Genomic DNA, 19732 nt, shown 5'->3' on the forward strand with positions numbered 1-19732 from the left:
TTCTTTCCTAGGATCAGAAACAATTACCTAATCATTGTTATCTTCAACACTAAAAAGCGAAGCAGATGTGTGTTCGGATGTTGTTAAAGGCTTGTTGTCAAACTGGGCTTCCAGCCCGATCAATGGCCCCCGCAGTCCCGACACACGGAGGCTCGTGTGCACTCCTATTTCGACTCAAAGCACAAACTGCTGCCTGGCTCTTCACATGGCAAACCAAAACCACAGACGAGATGACTGTGGCTTCACTGGTCAGAGAAGCTTCTGAATCTGTGCACACAGCTCCAACTCACTGATCAATACAACACTTCACCCTCTCAAACATTCATGGCTCACGACCAAACACATCGGATTGAATTCATCTCCGGCCCATTAAAACAAGTGCGGTGTTGCATCCCGACATTAGGAAGCGAGATGGTGGAAAACCCAAAATGGAGGCCACGGCTTCGCTCTTTAAAGAGGACATGACCATACAGTGTGGTAATTATACGTGCAGTAATGCCTCGTGGATTATAACATGCACAGCTCTTGTAAAGAAAAACACAGCCCTTCCACAAAATCTGACCAAAAACATGACTTTGCTCTTTCGCGTGCTCCCTTCTGAAAACCTCAGTCCACAACTGAGAGGCGACGGTTTTGAGGAACAATGATCGCCGTTGAAGTCACTCCGTGTGGTGGTTCACAGAACAACACTGAGCATTAGAAGACTGAGTCCTGTGCTTACTGCAACTATATAAAAATGACAATTAAAATGCACAAATGGAAAATAATTCCCAACTCAAAAATTGCCTGGCTACATTTGTGGCTGATTTTTTTTGCTGATCCATTTGATGTAGAAGGCCATAAAAACACAACAATTACTGACCACAATGTGTCATGTTGTAGCGATACGGACTAAAAGATCTGAATGATTTGAAGAATAAATGTTTCTGATGAACTAGTTTATTTGAAATTATTTTCTATGAAGTATAAAGCACAAGAATACAGTCTCCCTCTCCATCAGTGTAGTGTTCCAGAGAAAGAGAAAGGACAACAATGGAATTGTTTTGGACGGTTACTCAACTTTATTTAGTCGGTGTTGATGCATCATGTGACTAATCACTAGCTACTAGAAACACGGTCAGTATTTGTAACGTTTCAACGTATAATTACTGCTGACCCCTGCAGCCCTGTTTCTTTTTCGGCAACGTAATTACGTATCTTCAAGTTATTTTGGTCCGCATCACAGCAGGTCCCCAAAGCGGTGGGAACTATAAAAAGGTCTTTGTACATAACCGCAGTTGACGTGTCTCTTGGTGATGTTCCCATGATGAAACTATGCAGAGGCCAGCGTTCATTCATCCATATTTATTAGTGCTCAGTCGCTCCAACATACACTAAACAGCCCCCAAGGTCAAGAGGCTGTGGGATCTTCAGAGAATCTCAATAAAACAGACTTGAAAATGTATACTTTAGCTAAAAGCAGACGACTTCCCCTCATCTTGTAAGCTATTATTGTGTCTGTTTGTAAGTGTGTAAACTAACGGCTCGGTTGGCGCAGTAACTCATCACTTCTTTGATTTGTAGCAGCTACTCACACTGGGAATAGAACTGCTTTAATGTCTTGGTTTTTATTGGTTGTTTTATGGATTTGGAATCAAGTGGGATTTGTTCCTGGTGTTGACTCACAAAAAAGCTCATGAACAATGAAGCAGAGATGGACACGGCAGAAACCCACATCAGTCATCTCCACTTGACTGTGTGCCATCGTGGATAAAACTCAAGAAGGACTCTGTCTTCTGTGGGTAATTTGGGGTGTGTGTCTTCAACTAGCTTCAATAGAGCCGTTCACTCTCAATTGTGATGCAAAAGGAAGGAGAATTCAAAAAATCTGAGGCTGTTATTTCCCACCAGCTGGTTGCTGACTTAGAGGACAAAGAGGTTTTTACCTCAAGTGAAGACATGTTTTATCTATTTCTGCTGAGCTCACTGGATGTAGCTGTTAATGTTAATGTGTCAGTTAAGGACACATATTAACCATCAATAAACTAATATCAGCAGCACCAGCTTAGCACAACAGGCTTATTTACTGTTAATAATCAGTAATTATGAAGCTGTCACAAGTGAACTTTTGGTGACATTCCAGAGGAAAATCTAGCCAGGCTTCACAAGATGTTAGTTGCCTGCAAACGTACTGCTAATACAGATACAATGAAGTACTACTTTTGTTTGTTTGTGGTAATAGGTTCCCTAATCTAATATTGACATCTTAAAGTGGATTTTTTCCTATAATGAAGTTTTAGATGTATAGTTAGTGACGTTTTTCGATTGAATCCACTTCACTATGTTGCTTTTCTTTGTCTTTGTTTCCCAGCAATACAACTTGCTTTTACACATTATCTTAACTCAATAAGTATTTTTCCTTTACAAATATAATTTACTTCTCGACATGTTCTAATTATGCTCATTTTGTTGGATAATTGTTTGGTTTTTCCACCACTGGTATATCTAATTAGCTCAGAATGTTTCATTTTTTTAAAACACAAAACGGTCTCAGCGTTCTTTTGATCCACAGCCTGTTGGCAGAAAATCCAAACTGTCTCTCACAAGATCACATTTTTGAGAATAAACTCTTCCCTGCATAAAAAAAGACAACACATCTTTGCAAAACGTTCATTACGGGTGGAAAAAGGCGATCAGATGTTGCCTGCTAAAGGGAAACACTCAACTTCTGCAGGCTGCCAAATCTGCCAAGTCATCACAAAAGTGCATTGAAGGCTGTCATAAACACAGATGTGTGCGCTCAGACGTGCTACTCCCTCGCCCCAATAAACACATGTAGCGTGATACCTTTCTTTTCCTTCAGAGCTGTGCATAAATGGCAGAGAATCATGTGGACTGTTGATATGTATGGTTTTCCCGGGTTAGGAATTTGGAACCACGAAACCTTAGCATGTAAATTCTCCTCGGCTTATTATTGTTTTTTTTGTTTTTTTTTAAACACAGTCTGACAACTGCAAGCTTATACACTTTTCACAAATCTAAAAAGACACATCAGCTTTTGTTCGCTATGGTAACAAACAAATTGAGAGATTAGAGTGGAATCTCCATGGACAATAATGTTTGCTGGTGATATAGTGATTGTTTGTGACAGTGAGGAGGAGGTGAATGCATGTCTCCAAATTAAGTTTTAAGTGATTCTGATGAGTCAAAAGCTTTAGTCCGAAGAAAATCAAAGTCAACAGGATTTGCACGTCTGTTATCACTTCAGAGTGTCATTCAGTTTTTTCCACAAGTGGCGGTCACTGTCAACAATTAAAATGACATCGATCCATATGAATGTCTGTGGTATCTGCGTTATGTCACACAAAGAAACTTGTAGCGCATCTTAAAAGGACATATTTCATTTTGCCAGCTTCATATATTAGTCTCTGAGTCACAGATGTATGACAGAGCACTAGTAACAGTGAGGACTTTGACCACGCCACATCTGGTTTCAATTCAGACAACACTTCTTATGTGACTGCAGTTTTTCTTTTTTTTTTTTTTTTCTCGAGCAGCTGCTACAATAATGATGGAGGCCAGTTGTTGTTTTCTGTTGACGTTTTTCTGCTGTTTCTTAGATCATCGCTCAAAATGTTGCACGCAGGATTAACCTTGTGTTCTGTTTCTTCTATAAGTAAAAATAATGTGACGTTTTAGGACTTATGGCAGGGTCCAGGGTGGTGCAGACATCACACAGATGTGCGTGTCACGTGAGGTGGATGCAAAACATGAATGCACACTGAATCTGAGAGCAGGAAAGACAAGGTGAACTTTTACACCAGCTATTATCTTCTGCTGTTTTCACATCACTATTTCAATGAAGTGCACCATGGGCTAGTAAATTCTAAAAACCAAAACCCCAGCGATTTACTGGTCTACTTCTGGCTCAGGGTGAGCTGCCTTTTTGGAAGTAGAGGTGGAAACCTGAAACTTAATTCAGTGATCATTTTCGTGGCAGCGTTTTCTCTCTCCGCAGCACAAAATGCTCCTTCTCCCTCCTTCACTCCAGATGGGCCTCATCCTGCAAGCATCTGGAAGTTAAAGCTTTATTTTCTTCGCTCTGAAACTCAGGGCCACGTGTGCTCCCCCAAAGGTGAACCCTCAGAGACGTTGCAGTGATTTTCTTGTTTTTCCCAGCAGTGTCACAAGCTTCATTCCCTGCAGGTGGTGTCATTAATTTACAGTCCTGGACACTTTGTTGGCTAATGAAAGATGAAAGTGGGACCTGAAGAGTATTTGGAAGTTAACTGAAAACATGAGCGATTTTGAAAGCCATTAGCGTGTCGGGGCAGTCGACCATTACACCTGCATGTCTGCTCTGCACAACAGGAAGATGTGTGCAGCCAGATAGTGTCCCCCACACAGGACATCCTGAGACAATAACACAGTGGGAGGGCGATGCCAGAGATGGAATGAGGGGGAGAGAAGGGCCACCGAGAGTGTCACCTTGTTTGGGTATGATGTTCAGGACTTACGGGAAGCAAATGGAGAGGAAACTGTTAACTGGATGCTTGAAGGCAAACAGAAGCTGTGGTAAACGCAGCAGGTCATCTGGAAGACCATTTTTCAATTCCAAAAAGGCCGCTGCTGGATTTTAGAGAGGAAAACTTTGGAGTACAATTTATCACAGAAATGGATTTTGTGTTTACTGGACACACAGTGTCGATTATAGATTACTGCTGTGTTTACTAACAACTATCTGGATAGCTGGTGTTTCCCACCATCCATCCTGTGTCTTCTACTTACAAGAGATGCAATGAGTGCCAAACTTTCCAGAGAAGCGGGGGGAGGTGTGTGCAACCAAGAGACTCAATCTCTCCAGTAAACCCTGGGCCGGCCATGGGAGGATAATTCAGAATTTTGAATTTCAATTTCAACTGGAATTTCTCATATTGATTTAGAATTTTTGTACTAGTCTCCTCCCAGTTGCCCAGAACAACAAGGTAGTGTTGGAGTCCAGATCACAGCAACCGAAACCAAGACATAGTCGAGACTGGAGAGTACTGAGACTGAGTCAAGACCAAGAGAGTATATCTTAGGAGTGACCAATCCATTGTCAGTTGAAACAAACAGCACCAGTCTGACATTTAACAGCAATTAGATGTGGCCCTTTTGCGGATACATTTGAGACCCCTGATAAGTATCAAAGAAAAAAACAACAAACAAAAAGCCAATGATGCTTTCCAATTATGACTGCTTTCTCTGTCAGTCTCGGCCGGTCTGAATAGAAATCCTGAGCCCGCTCGGTCCGAGACCAAGACACGACCGATGAAAAATGCATTCATGACCCAAACCCTGAAAAAGGGGTCTTGAAACTGATCTCTAGAGCAAGACCGAAGACCAGCAAGAAGAAGCCTGAACCATTCTTCCTATCACAGTCGGACCAGAAAAGCAAGACAGAAAGACTTTTAAGATCAAAGCCAGGCGACTAACTTTCCAACAATTTAAAGGTGGACCATTCTGTCTAACCAGCCTGTGGACTGGCGACCTATGAAATGCTGCATAGTTTCCCCCTTCACAATCACTATTGACACAGCTCATTAGCATCTAATAGACCACATGTCCCCCACTAATCATTATCTGTCTTCAGCTCATATTTTAAGCTATCCAACAGTGTTCCTTTGACAGGGCAAACGAAAAGCAGACTCCAATATCTTGTTGCCTCATGTCTGCACTCTCTCCTCCGCCTTCACTCATCGTGGCAGGGCACCAGGAGAATAACTGGGACAAACAATCGGAAACATCTTGCTTGTACATTCAGGTCTGCCTTTCGTTGCACCAGCCTGGGATGTAAACACTTGTGAGTTGGGCGAGGGTAATGGACGTCGCGGTGTTTTTCATGACACGCAGCAAAACTTTATCACCCAAAAATAATTGGACGGCAAACATTTGGCTCAGCTCTTCATTACTAACTTGCCTGGAATAAAGATCACAGTAAACGGTGCCAGTCAAAAAGTGGATTGGAAAAGTGAATTTTTAAATAGCACAAGCAACAAAACAATCACCACATTCAAATTTATAACTGGAGGACTGACTTTCCTCTCCCTCCAAATGCATCACTTTAAAATTCGTAGCTGAGCGTAATGAAAGGGTGCAGTTAATAGGTATAGTTTATTAGTAAACAAGTGTCCAAGCAGGTCAGGGTCAAACATTTACTAATATTATCAAGCAGCGGAGGTTGTCACCTCCTTGATCGGCTGCCTTCATTTGGACAACCACTGCCTTTTCCTAGACATATCTGAATGAATGTCTGTCTAGCTCTAGTTGTCCAACTTGAGTGTGTCGAGACGTCAACACTTTTTTTGGCTTTGTTACTTGCTATGCATGAGCTGTGGTTCTACTGTACTTTACTGTTAGTCTCTCCGGCATGGTGTCTCGTCTTTTGGTTCTGTGGCTGAGATCTGGCAAAGAGAGGAGTTCTCCTTTTGTTGGAACATTTTTACCACAACAGAATCGTCACTGTTGAAACCTAATTCATCTGTCGATCCCAAGCTTCTCCAATCCGGAGGAATGGCACTGATCCGATCCAGTATCAGTATCGGGCTCCGATACCAACATTTCTGACAGATTGGAAATTCTCGATCCAACCAGCCAAGCTCTCCGTACCACGAGCCGAGTCTGAGCTTGGCGTTGTCTATTGACATTTCCACCCTGTCAGCTGCTCTGCTAGTGCACTGAGCAATGAGATACGCCTTCATTCAGGAAGTCCATTCCAGTTTGCAGTCATTCAGTATGTCAGCATTAGGCAGCTCCCGCACTGAAGCTTTACTTATAAACATGGAATTACTGAATGGGTGAGCACTAATAAGTGAGTCAGTTGGAATAAAAAGTGCATGTAAATTAAGTTTCATCAAAGAGTGGTGTGTCCTCTGAGAGCAAAATGGATGAGCAAGGCTGACATAAACAGCGCAGCTAGACATCACAGCGGAAGGGTTTTGTTTCTCAAACAAGAGTAAATCAGTCAAATATCTTCTGGAGCATTCCTGTTGAAAGGAGTTCTTGTTTTCTAACTTCCCTTTCTGGACTTACACTTACTTGTAGTATTCTTTGCTAATACACATTTTTTTAAAAAGATGAAGAAAAATATTGACATGGCTTATTATTGAAATTCAGGCATCTAGATTGGAATGGAAGTTGGTTACAAATTTATTTCCCTGAGGCACCAATAACCACCTGTCCCTGCAACCATGTCTTAGGAGTACAAAATACTTTCATTCTCCAGCAGGTTGTAACTTAATCTGCAGGATTAGTTTTGAGAAAGGGACCTCTCCTGAACTGTCAACATTTCTGAAAAGAAATTTTGTAAGATTTAATGTTAATTTTACATCTTTAGTTTGGGTTTATTGAAGCCAAACACCTCGAAAAGTCTTAAGTCCTCACAAAAGCGGTAATTGGCTACAGACACACACAATACAGTGACTTTTAAAGTAGATATCCTTTGGAAACAGAAGGTGATACCACAAAAAAAAACTCCACACTTGTTTCTTTTTCCAGACACAGTGTCAAAAGGGTGTTGACAAGTTGTGATGATCTGCTCTGCCTTGCCGGGTTGTCTTTGAGAGATGTCCCGGAAAATAAAGCCGAAAAAACAAGTTCTCAAATGAAAATGGGCGACTGAGAGAGAGCCGCAGATTAGCACAGCTGGTGGAGCAGATCTGGGTTCCATCTCAAGACAAACATCAGGAGTTCATATCTGCCAAGCATGACATGAAGACCATTTGTTTTTCACATGCAAAAACCAGCGTGTGGCAAAGCCATAAGGCTTCACTTTCGACACAACATTGTAAACATGCATCTTGTCAAAAACAAACAAATGCCCACTGGGAGATATAATTGGGCCGCTGTTTCTACGTCTTCAACTTCTCAGCTTGCACTGGGCTCCAGTCGTCCCGCATGGCAGACCACAGCGCAACGCAGACGCCATTCGACGACCCTGCAGTCCTAATGAGCAATGTCTCCACCGTCGCTCCACCCACCATCCTAAAAGCCAACCACCAACATATAAGCAACAGCAGGAAAGACCCTCGCCACAGCACAAGTAGTCTGTGGTCACTCCATCAGCTTACTGCTGGCTCCTCCTTCGGTTCCAGCCCAAAAACCCACCGACCTCTGCTTTTATGATTGGTTATTTGAGCCCACGTCCAATGAAACTGAACGTGTTCCGCAGCAGAGCGACAGAGAAGAAAAGCTGGAGGCCTGCAGCTGAATCTGCTCCAAATTATTTGCACGGCTGCATAACACATGGGGTTGAAAGACTTATATAAGCCTGCGGTAGGAATATTCAATCCAAGTCACCTTTTTTCTAAGATCCTTGAGCTGTGTGTCATTTTCATCAGGACTATTTTAGCATCAAAAGGGAATGAGACAATGACATCTGCATCATAATGAGGAAACAGTTCTATTAAAAAAGACGGGACAGAATGGGAAAATATTTTGTTCAGTCAAACTGCCGGAGGCATGGCAGGAGAACAGAGAGGTCGGATAAAGATCGGACTGCATGATGGATCAGACTGTGGGAAGCTGCTGCTTCACCTGTGTAACAGTCGCCACGCAAATATGAGTCTGGAATTGTATATTACAACTCAGCTGTGCATTAAAAACCACAATAAATAAAATATAAATACAATGTGATGATTGGTTATTGACAATTTACAATGATAATTTAAGATAAAAAGTAACAAAGTGGAAAAAAAAGTGCAGCGGAGAAAAGTAGATATACCAAATATGTTGATTTGCCCTGTGAATCTACATGCCGCACATCCACCCACACACACACTCCCACACACACACCACGCCATCATTTTCAAACAAGTTTACTACTCTCATATGTCATTAAGAACAAAATGTCCACGCAACTGCCTGAAAAAACGAATATTTTCCATGTTCTCAACTGAACTCCCATAAATAACCTCAGTGTTCTACACAAAAATAAGCTATTTTCCAACCCAAAAACATCCTGGGGTCATCATGAATATGTACCATCTTGCCTCACTGTGAAAGTACTTCAAACTTTTTGCACAGAATATGGTCCAACATGTAATCTGAAGATCATTTGAAGAAAAGACATGAAATTTCGATGATAAACAAATGAAATGAACATCCAAATGCTCAGGCACTCGGGAACAAGTCAGAAGTTGTTTTGCTCCCACTTCAGATTGGGAAACATTTATTACCTTAAATAAACTATTTATGTATAATCGTATTTGCAGCATATTATCCAGTAATTAATCATTATGAAGTATTGATTTTCATTTTGTTAAGACTGGAAAGTTCACTCTAACACCATAATTACCACGTAATAACCAGAAACAAACAATTTTCTAATGGCAAATATGTGTTCCCTAATTTTATGATCCATCCATAACTTGCTTCTCATATAGGCGCACAGACAAAACAAGACAGTCAGGATGTAAAACCATCTTCTTGATCTGACTGCTAGCTTGCCAGCATGGTTCGAATTGAAGTGAGCAAATGGTGTGTGGCCAATAAACTTGCCAAGGAAAACAAAAGTCAACACACCGACACACTCCGGCGTTACTCAGTCAGACATACGGGGACAAAATGAACATCCTTCTTCACTTGTATGTCACTTTGTGTCTACTCACTGTCACCACCAACCAAAGCATAACTGATTCTTCTCCCCCGTCTCTGTCTCGTCCTGGACAAACAGATGGTATTTCAACCAAATCTTCTGCCGTCAGACAAGCTTCAGCAGAAAAAAAAATGAGTCACCATAATACCACTGATAGCTAAAACAGTCTGGAGGAGGACAACGTCAAGTGTGGGGGAGCTGTTTGGCTAAATGAGGATCTCATGCATTGGGAGAAAAAGACGGTCAACATCAGGAGGATGCAGAATCTGAACAGCACTGGTGATAAATAACAGCACATATAAAAACAGCAGAGCAGAAATAGTTGGACTACGACAAAGGAAAAAGCTGTCAAGTGGTCTTCCTGGGGTGGGTCAGCTGCCAGAACAGATGCAGGGTCAGGAGTCCAGTCCAGCTGGATGAGATTAATTCTCATATTTAATAAAACCCATACTTCCAAACAGATGTCATTGTGCTTCATTCTGCCTTTGGGGCTGTCACAGAAAAGTGAAGTAAAAGTTTGAGATCCAAACTAGCGTGATAAAAGTGGGTGATTATTCTGCATGAAGGTCTGCAGAAAGAGTGAGGTTTAATTGTGCATGACATCATCTTCTCGTATATGCTGCAATTTACAGATTATTTCCCCATGAGTATCGAAAGAAGCCAACAATGGTCAGTAATGCAGCCTGCGCTGGTGCAGGAGACAAACACATCTGCACCATCTGAATCAGGGAGCACTCAGCACAACAGACCCAAGCAGATTTTTCCCCTTTAAACCAGCATCTCCACATCAGAGCACGGCAACCAGCCATATTGCTTCAGTGTCACACGACACCAGCATCAAAGTGCGCACACTCCATCTGCTCCTTCTGATTAGCTCCGCTGACAAGAGACGACACGGGAAGTCTCATCTGTGTTATCACCACGTTTGATCAGCTGGGGGGAAACCAGATGCTCCCAGAATCAAAAGTTGGAGGTCAAGTTGAATGCTATCAGCCGTGTTCCTCATTTGAAGGGGAATAAAACCTCTGAACAACAAGAACAAGAAGTAGAATTTACTCCTACACTCTGGCAGAGGAATGCTACATCTGGACAGAAGACGCAAATTCACCCTCAGCTTGATGGAGAAAAACATAGTAATGAAAGTAAATATTTCAATTTTATGTCCTTATTTTGACATACATACACACTGATACACACTGATAAATATTGGCAACCTGTCCATTTGTGTTTGCTGACAAAGGTGGGAGCTGAAAAGTAACAAAAAAAACATATTCTGCCATAGTCTGGTTCACATCACACCACCTTTGCAGCTTTGTTTCAACCATTTGACCATTGAATTTCAACCATTTTCACCAAATGGTTTACATTTGAGTGTCATGTAATGCATAGTTACATGACAAATAAGATGTTCTCTTAACTATATGTCAATAACGTCAGAGTCATTAATTTCATAATTAGGAGAAAAATAGAAATTGAACTGAACCAGACATAGGTGATCAGAAACAAAGTCTAAATAAATAACAGGATCAGTGAAAGCAAGAAGGTAAAAAAAAGAGGTTCTACAAGAAAAAACAGACCAAAAAAACATGAGCGCAACCAAAGAAATCACAGTGTGAGTTATACAAAACAGTGAATGTTACTCAAATACTTCTTATTGTCAACAGCAGTTTTATTTAGCCTCAACTCATTGATAATTAATATTTATTGGGTGAACTAGTAGGATTTCAAGACACACTACTTTACAGAAAAGTAGTAGTGAAAATAAAAACAATAGGCAGTTGTTTTCCAACAAGCTTGTGTTATTAGGTTGTAAAAGAACATTTTCGCACAAATAGCAAAATTTTGACTCAATACATCTCTGGAAAGGTGCAAATATTGTCATTACTCATCAAAACATTACGACTTTATATTTCAAAGTGTGAGTGTTTAAAAACAAAAACTCAAGCAAAACCTATACATGCGTTTGTTGTATTCGATGCAAACAATTTTCCTCAAACTATTTTTGCCAGGTTCAGGGTAAATAAACCAAAGTAAGTTGAAAAGGTGCACTCTTACCTCGCCGGCACACACTCCTTATTGCACCTCCTCTGACAACAATACCGCAGGTAAACTTCCAAAGGACAGATGAAGAACAAAAGTATTTAGTTTCTTTCAGTAACTCTTTCACTTGCACAGGTCTTGAAGTGGTGTAAACAGTTAGAAGAGTAATTGGAGAGAAATCACATCCAGCAGAGGAGGGTCCAGAAGTATACAGACTTCTGAAAAGCTGTGACAGACAGTGGAGGGGACTGAAAGTGGGAGGAGGGAGGAAAGGGGAGACTCAGGAGGGGGGGAATGGGATGAGGGAGGAGGGCAGGGGAAAAGTGGTAGGAAAGAAAGAATGGAAGGAGGGAAATGAAACACAGTGGAATATAGCAAAAAAAAACACGTTTGATTTCCATGAAGGGATTTACGGTAGTCACCCAATGGTGGCACATAACATAACCTTTTTATTGACAACCTCGAGGTCGAGGTTAACGCTAAGAAACTAACAACACCACCATCTTGTGAGAGAATATGTGTACTGCTCCTTTGTTTACACTAAAACAAGGTGCTTAGGTTTTCTTGAACCTGAGTTGGAAGACAGACTCACGTAGTTGGGGTTGTGTTGACTTGTAACCCCCTTTGGCAGCTAATATATATATATATATATATATATATATATATATATATATATATATATATATATATATATATATATATATATATATATATATATATATATATATATATATATATATATATATATATATATATATATATATATATATACACCAAGCAAAAAAAAAAATTTTTAATTTTTTGCTTGGTTTTCTCCGAGTTTTTTTTTTTTTTACCTGGCGGAAATGGGCTTCCATAGAGATGCAGAAAAAAAGAAGTCACGCATGTCACATCCCAAAAAAAGTAAACACAAGAATGTCACTTATAGGGCTCCGTAAATATAGTCAGAGACCCTGAAAAGTGTAAAGAAGTGTGAATTCAAATTGTAGAAGTTACTCGTTTTCTTAACTTCCTGCGTTGCAGAGGTTTCCTCATTATTCCCTTTTTCAGTTTCACACGCTAAATTACCTTCATTAACCCGTCCTAATTTAAACAAACACATCGCTTAGTTCTTTGCATTGGCCCTTTAACTACTGTGTTGTGTCGTGCAGGCAGCGCTCTCTGTCAGTGACGTATTTCCGGTGGTATGTCAGCCCGCTGCGAGTAGCACATGGCTAAAAACACGGCGGTCTTCTAGTGTTTCACCCTGTTCACTGGCGTTTAAGTTAAAGATATCTACAGGAGGTATGTTCCGATGGCGTTTAATTCACTCTCGTTTGCTGGTCAAATGTATTTCACGTTTGCAACGTGTCTTCATTTGTCAAAAAAGAAGAAAGAAACAGTAAATAAGATCACCAACTTGATTTTGGTGGTCACATATGGGCTTTCAATCTTCCTTCTCTTACTCTGACTAAGACATAGGTGGGTACTATGTACACATCGCAGCATGTGTTTATCTTCGATGCATTCCAACTTGGTTGGTGGTTTTATCCTTTTAAATACAGGCTGGACGTACGCTTCCTAATATAAATATTATGATTTTGTTAATTTCCTACAAAGGTTCTTCTATATTTATAGCGATTGTTGATTTTAATGCTGTTATAATTCAGTTTACAGATGGCTGAAGTGGTGCAGGAGAAAAGTCGAGGATTGACATTTGCTGAGAAGCAACTTAAACGTCATGGTTGGAAAGAAGGTAAATCAAGAGGGAATGTTAATATTTGGTGGATAGATTCTGCTGTATGGTTTTGTCAGACAGTGATATTTCACTTTCACCCTAATGTGTAATTTGGGGTTCAATATTTACTTCTTGAATTTATGACACAATGTAGCATGATTTTTCATTTTAATAAAATGAATTTATTTCATCCATCCCTTTAAATTCACCAAATGTAATTTCTGCTTCCACTGTTCCTAGGAAAAGGGCTGGGCCGTGAGGAAAATGGCATATCGGAGGCCATCAAGGTTAAAGTAAAATGCAACAAGGGAGGGGTGAGTACGCCGTTTTATTCCTCTTCATTTGTGAAATGGTGCCACTGACCGGTCAACTGTCTCATGACTAGGTGGGCCACAAGGAAGGAGAGCAGTTTACTTTCCACTGGTGGGATCACGTCTTCAATAAAGCTTCATCCAGTCTGCAGGTGGAGTCCGATCAGGTCTGTACATTTCTCAAACAGAAATTTAGTGAATGAGTCTGGACCTCATAGTCACTGTTTAGCTAACAGAAATAAGGCGTTCTACTGCTTTGGTAGTCATGTGATTTCATGTTGCCTGGTTGTTGCCCTTTTATGTTGAAAATCGAGTGAATGAAACCAAAGTAAAGTTCCTTGATTAAAAATACTTGGCAATTTTTGGAATATTGTGAAAAGTCATACTAGATTAAGCTTAAATAAAAAAAATCATAACCGTTTAAAAAGAAATCAAACACTGAAACAGAAAAGCACATTTTTGGGAGTTTCAACAAGGTAAAAGAACGGTTTGATTCACATTATGACTTCCTTTTGTTGTGTGTTTCTTGACGCAGAATGGCATTGTTTTGAAGAAAACAGAAGTGAGTGAAGACGATGGCAGTCCACTCTCCAATAAGAAACCTCGGAAAGCCTCACTGGCTAAAGCCAAACTCTATGGATGCTTCGTAAAGGTAAACTATGTGATTCCATTTTTTTTTTTTTTTGCTTTCAACTTTTTAATATGCAGTAATGAAATTTCAATTACACATTGACCTTTGATATCACTATTTCATTGGGATATTATGATCAGGCCACAGTCTCCACTACTATTTGCCTCTCCAGCGCTTTTTACTGCATGAGCCGCTTTTGTTTTTTTTCTTTTTTCCACATTCCTGCTACACAGTAAAGCATTGGCTCTGTGGTCTCATGGTGAACAAAGTGAAGCAGTGTCACTCTATGACATATTGTATGAGTCAACAGTTTCCATATTGTTTTAACTCCATACCTGCCATAGAAACACACCCACTAATGTTGCTCAAGTTTAAGTTACCACTGTCTGCCATCTGCTTGTGTAAAGTAGTAATTACATCATGCTCCATATTTGCAGCTAGGCTTGTTTAAATGCTGTTGTTGCCTGTGCCCAAAGGGTTAATAAATGATGAATACGATTTGAAAAGTACTTTTTACTCAGTCTAAGACGTTCTACAACTAGCAAAGCTCAAGGTAAGAGTAAAGATAACCACTCAAAAATGCAGGGAAACGAGCCTTAAATAGGCAGTGCATTGTTAAAATGTACCTCAAATACACCTGAGATTTTGTTTGAGGTATTTGGAGCTGATGCAGTAGTGATGAGTGGGTGTATTCAGTGGCAGTGGTGGGGAAGTCTCTGACACTCTGTGGTATGTGGTCATCGGTGGCAACAGGTTCATGAACCAATATGAAAGTGTAAAGTGATACTTTTGTTTTGCATGTAGTCGGCCACATTGCTGTCTGGTCAGGAACAACCAGAGGCAAAGTCTTCCAAGTCAGACGACAGTAGCAGCAGCAGCAGTTCCGATGAGGACGATGATCAACGACTGGATCTCTCCAGCACCACCAAGTATGAACTACAGTGAATGCTCCCTGTGATTTCTTATTGTGCAGCACAATGAATTCTGTAGTCAATTTTAAGTTTAAAATAAAATGGGAATTGTCTGGCAGGATTTCTGATTCTGCTCTAATGAAGGCCTGCGGAGGGCGAACTGCTCACAAGTAAGTTTTGTTACAGTGTTCAGCAGTGGTTACACTCTTTCATTTGAATGACTGAAAGTGTTCTGTGCTTTTACCAGAGGAGCCAGACACGGTTTGACCATGAGTGCCAAGCTAGCCCGCCTGGAGCAGCAGGAAGCTGAGTTCATGGCCAAGTACGGCAAGAAGACGCTCTCCGCTAGCGAGGCAACAACTGCGGGCAGCTCTCAGTCGACAGACCAGGAAGTCGTGGGGAAGATAGAAGAAAATTCCACAGTTAAAACAAAGAAAAAGAAAAAGTCCAAGAAGAAAAGTCCTGAGTTAATTCCTGTAGTGGATGAAGCCATTCCTGAGGAGGGTATTAAGACCAGTAAGAAGAAAAAGAAAAGCAAATCACAAGGGGTCACAGGGGAAACGATTCAGCCGGTTGCTCTTCAAGAAGAAGTGGTACAAACTGAGGAAGTCGAGCATATCCAGGTGACCAAAAACAAACATAAAAAGAAGGGAACCAGCACTGGGGAGGATATGACATCCTCCGAGTTTACTGGTCAGGAAACGACCGCTGACTCTGACAGTAAAATGAGAAAGAAGAAAAAGAAATCATCCAAACACTATAATGAAGAGGAGAACTGTGACTCTAAAACCAGCTCAAGAGAGTGTGTCGATCAAGATTCGGATATTGAGGAGACTGAACCCAGTGGGACGCAGAAAAGGAAGAAGTGTAAAAAGGACAAAGAGGGCCATGAGGAGGAGCTGAGACCAAAGAAGAGGAAGAAGAAATCAAAAGATGCATAAGTTACGACAAGCTGCTTATTATAATAAAAGCATGAGAAGTAGTTGGTCATAATATTGTGGCTGGTAATACATTTTTATGCCGTGAATGAACTGTGCATGGAACCTGATGGATTTTGTATCTGTTTTTATTGATGAAATTAAATGTACAGCTGAAATTTGCATGAGCTCATCTGTCACTTTAAATGAAAGCTTCTCTTCTGGTAAAGAGGAAGACAGAACTTCCGCCACGTGTACGCTCCAGCTGCACTCAAGACAATCGTTTCCATTTCACTGTCTAAAATGATAAGCCGTGAGCGTTCTAAAGAACGTACCTGACCCAGACATAGAATCTTATGGCTCAGGCCAATTGTCTAAGTTGAAGTCAGAAGTCAGCTATGCTTCTGTGGAAGAATGTAATGTTTTAACTAGAGGTGGATGTGATGTTAAAAAACAATCTAATTAGAGGTTTTATTATTTATCACTCGAGATGAATCGTATTTTAATATGTGCACTAGAATGTGTGCTCATAGGCTGAATCAGGATGGAAGTGCTCCAGTGATGCATGAACTCTTTGCAGCGTGAAGTACACAGAACACAATATCATTTAGTCTCCTTCATGTTTTGGTTATGACATCACACTGTATGTGGAATTTATGCACAGAAAAATGTCCCCTGGCAAAGAAACTTTAAGTGGGATTAATCAGCTGTTATATTTGAATGTATTTACTTCAGAAAAATGAATGTCCCAGTCCTAGTTTTACCTTTTAAGTTTGTACAACTGCAACTGTTTCACCACTAGAACTTCTGTTTAGTATTCCAGATCACACCTCTGACACACTGTTCATCATCATGTTGAACAGAAAACTTCACAAATCTGTGCTTGATAAAATAATAATAATAATAGTAACAACATAAAATATAACTAGAATTCCTGCGTGGCAACACCCAAATTTTGTTACCTGGCCAACTGCCATATTGTTACTGCTTATTGCTGAGTAAGGTTTAGTCTGTCTTTCAAGTTTGCATTTACTAAACCCAAAATCCTTCAAAGGTGGTCTGTCAAAAGCACAATCTAAGAAAATGAGAGCTGTTGAGAGTTGTTGTCTAGCACCGCGGCAAGAATAATGGCTGTCTATCTATCGATAAGGCAAGGTCTTTTTCAAATATACATCAGCTTTTTACAAAAGTTTTTGACACAAATGTTGCAAAGCCAAGTCCTCTTCCACCAACATGCTGGATTTTAGGAACCTAAGGGACCCTAGTTCTGTCTTCAGGCATTATTAATGATTTTGTTTCACAGATCCAGCGGTTGTACATAAAACAAGACGTCTTTTTCCAGTTGGCCTGTGGGGGAGATTTTGGCAGTAGTAACACACACGTCCCAGATGTTGTTTGTTCCGCTGCCCAATAACTGTGGAGACAAGAGACAGCTGAGTAGCACAGAAAAAGAAGCATTATGAGAAAAATTAGAATTGCTTTGGGGTGTGTGTGTGTGTTGTGTTCAAAATAGCTCGGTTATTCTAATTGGGTTTTAGTTTGGTTAAGCGTAAAGATTAAGTTTAGCCATTTGTTTGATGGTTAGGTTTAGGGTTAATGTATGTCAATGACCGTCCTCACTAAGATATGAAGGCAAACGTGTGTGTGTGTTAGTTTATGCGTGTCATTTTTTTCTTTAACATTGCGTCCACAACTGAGAGGGGTGACGTGAGTAAAGTGCATCTTACGTTACAGTTGTGTTGCTCCCATCCACCCACGTCCATTCGTTTTTCTCATGCTTCAAGCCAATCCAGTAGCCATGCTTTGCATCGTGGTACTCTTCAGCCTGGCTGCTAATGAACTCCTGTATTCACATTTACAGTTTGTTATGACAGTACTTTGGTGGCATGTGGTAAAAAAAAAAAAAGAAAATGAAAAGACATGCCTGTTCTTCCTGAGAGTCGATCACTGCCAGGTGAGCATTATAATCCCGGCAGGATGTCTGACTGTTATCCCAATAGTTCCACCCGGAGCTGTAGTATTGATTGGCAAACAGATAGCACTTGGACTGAAAGAGCTTCCATCCATCCTGGCAGGGTTTGCACACTGCAAACAAGAGGATTTCATTCTTCGTCATGGATATTGGCAGGATGTATTGCAAACTTGAAGGTTCCCTTTTTCAGGTCCTGTGTGTCAAGCATGTGAGATCAAATCTCTTGAGAGGGTGACGGATCAACCGTCTCATGTTTATGACTGAGGTGTTTAACCAGATGCATATCTCACAGAGCTTACTGCTCTGCTTGAGACTCATGAGGGCTGTATACTGTAGAAGCCCATTGACACTGGGAGAAAAACAAGCAGCTTTTTTGCTTCTTTTTTTCCCCTCCAACATTTTTCTTTTTTTTTTTTTTTTAGCAGTTAAGTCTTCCGCACACATTAAATGAACTTTTTTTTTTTACCATGAAATACTGGAACTTCCCCAAACATGAGTTAACGTTTCCGTTTAGGCAAAACGCAAATCTGTGTACCTGCTAAGAAGCAAAGTTTCCGAGATTAAAAAATAGGAATCTCCATCTAAGGCGTTTTTGTGACACTGTTCCCCACCTTTCTGTGGACAATAGGAACGCACTGGGAAATCAGAGAAGTCCAGAATGACTCCCAACGTCCAGTTGAGTCGGTCACTCTTGCTGATGAGCTCCCTCGAAACATTCTTATGGTGCAACATCTCCGCCCGCAGCAGATGATTCTGCCTGGTCAGGTTGTCGTTTACAGTATACTGCTCCAACATAACTGTCTGGACTGTAGGAAAAGGACGTGTGTCAGTGTTTCCCTTATTATACCTTTGTAGACTGTTGTGAAAAACTTACAGTGAGCGCTGAGTACTGCAATGATTGACAGCAAGATGACACAGATGATCCCCAAACATACTGAACATACTACAGGGAGAACGGGACGGTGGCTTGGTTGTTTATAGTCTTGCTCTAAAGAGAATGAGAGACAAACAGGCATCTAATTTTGTTATGTTTTCCATGTCCGATGATAATCCAGAATGAGACCTGTAATGCCTTGTTGGTTGTCACATCTTTGAGACTCTGTCTTCACTTCATCATAGACTTGTTCTAACTCCTGCTGTTTCTCTGCAGAGGCCATAGAAGAAAAGGAAAACATATTCCATAGATTCAATTGAAAAAGACAATGTATTTTGACATAAATATTTAACCCATCGCAAATTAGAAAGCAACTCACCTTGGGTGGAAGCGTCTCGTTTGATGAAATTCACAGTCACGTAATTCAATTCTTCCTCCATCATATAGCCACAACAGAACAACCAAACCATACATGTGCCATGTCCAAACTGAAGATGGTGAAAGTAACCCAGAGAACTGTTAGTGTGGACTTCCTCTTTTGGGGGAGATGGTGCAAGAGTGCATACACTATTTCACAAGTTTGTGTTTTTTTTTTTATCAATAGTAATGACTAATAATGAAAACTAATAATTTCCTTATTTCTCTTTGACGATCAGCAGCATTGTGGTGTGTGTGTATATGTATTATTATGTCATATTCTTGTGTGGACCAATCTTTGATGAGACACTGATTTATGAGGACATTTG

At 40.5% G+C, this 19732-nt stretch overlaps 3 protein-coding genes across 4 annotated transcripts in view; 1 reads left to right on the top strand and 2 right to left on the bottom strand.

Moving 5' to 3' along the window:
* The window catches only part of pear1 (platelet endothelial aggregation receptor 1), a 40103-nt gene extending 28259 nt beyond the window's left edge, over positions 1-11844 (bottom strand). For both annotated transcript variants that reach the window (XM_053887504.1, XM_053887503.1), the window contains exon 1: positions 11669-11844. The gene's annotated coding sequence lies outside the window, so the exon portion shown is untranslated. The remainder of the gene's footprint in view (positions 1-11668) is intronic.
* Positions 11845-12820: 976 nt separating this feature from the next.
* Positions 12821-17000, top strand: gpatch4 (G patch domain containing 4). Its single transcript, XM_053887793.1, has 8 exons — positions 12821-12937; positions 13303-13388; positions 13611-13684; positions 13756-13848; positions 14217-14333; positions 15117-15241; positions 15343-15393; positions 15471-17000. Exons 2-8 carry the CDS (start codon positions 13310-13312, stop codon positions 16162-16164), a joined length of 1233 nt encoding a protein of 410 aa, XP_053743768.1. The 5' UTR covers positions 12821-12937; positions 13303-13309; the 3' UTR covers positions 16165-17000.
* Positions 16215-19484, bottom strand: LOC128771918 (C-type lectin domain family 7 member A). The gene is made up of 7 exons (XM_053887794.1): positions 19366-19484; positions 19176-19256; positions 18987-19100; positions 18724-18918; positions 18065-18225; positions 17868-17983; positions 16215-17554 (listed from the first exon to the last, which is right to left on the bottom strand). Exons 1-7 carry the CDS (start codon positions 19454-19456, stop codon positions 17392-17394), a joined length of 921 nt encoding a protein of 306 aa, XP_053743769.1. The 5' UTR covers positions 19457-19484; the 3' UTR covers positions 16215-17391.
* Between the last annotated feature and the right edge of the window lie 248 nt (positions 19485-19732).

The sequence above is a fragment of the Synchiropus splendidus genome, chromosome 15 (genome assembly GCF_027744825.2).
Source record: "Synchiropus splendidus isolate RoL2022-P1 chromosome 15, RoL_Sspl_1.0, whole genome shotgun sequence".
In the NCBI taxonomy this organism is placed as follows: Eukaryota; Metazoa; Chordata; class Actinopteri; order Syngnathiformes; family Callionymidae; genus Synchiropus; species Synchiropus splendidus.

Excerpts from the sequence above, each read along its gene's own strand:
- gpatch4 (XM_053887793.1), top strand. The coding sequence starts at position 13,310 with ATGGCTGAAGTGGTGCAGGAGAAAAGTCGAGGATTGACATTTGCTGAG. Across the intron at positions 13,685-13,755 it reads TAAAATGCAACAAGGGAGGG|GTGGGCCACAAGGAAGGAGA; the intron begins GTGAGTACGCCG and ends TCTCATGACTAG. Across the intron at positions 13,849-14,216 it reads TGCAGGTGGAGTCCGATCAG|AATGGCATTGTTTTGAAGAA; the intron begins GTCTGTACATTT and ends TTCTTGACGCAG.
- LOC128771918 (XM_053887794.1), bottom strand. The coding sequence starts at position 19,456 with ATGGTTTGGTTGTTCTGTTGTGGCTATATGATGGAGGAAGAATTGAAT. Across the intron at positions 19,257-19,365 it reads ACGAGACGCTTCCACCCAAG|AGAAACAGCAGGAGTTAGAA; the intron begins GTGAGTTGCTTT and ends TGGCCTCTGCAG. Across the intron at positions 17,984-18,064 it reads TCGACTCTCAGGAAGAACAG|GAGTTCATTAGCAGCCAGGC; the intron begins GCATGTCTTTTC and ends ATGTGAATACAG.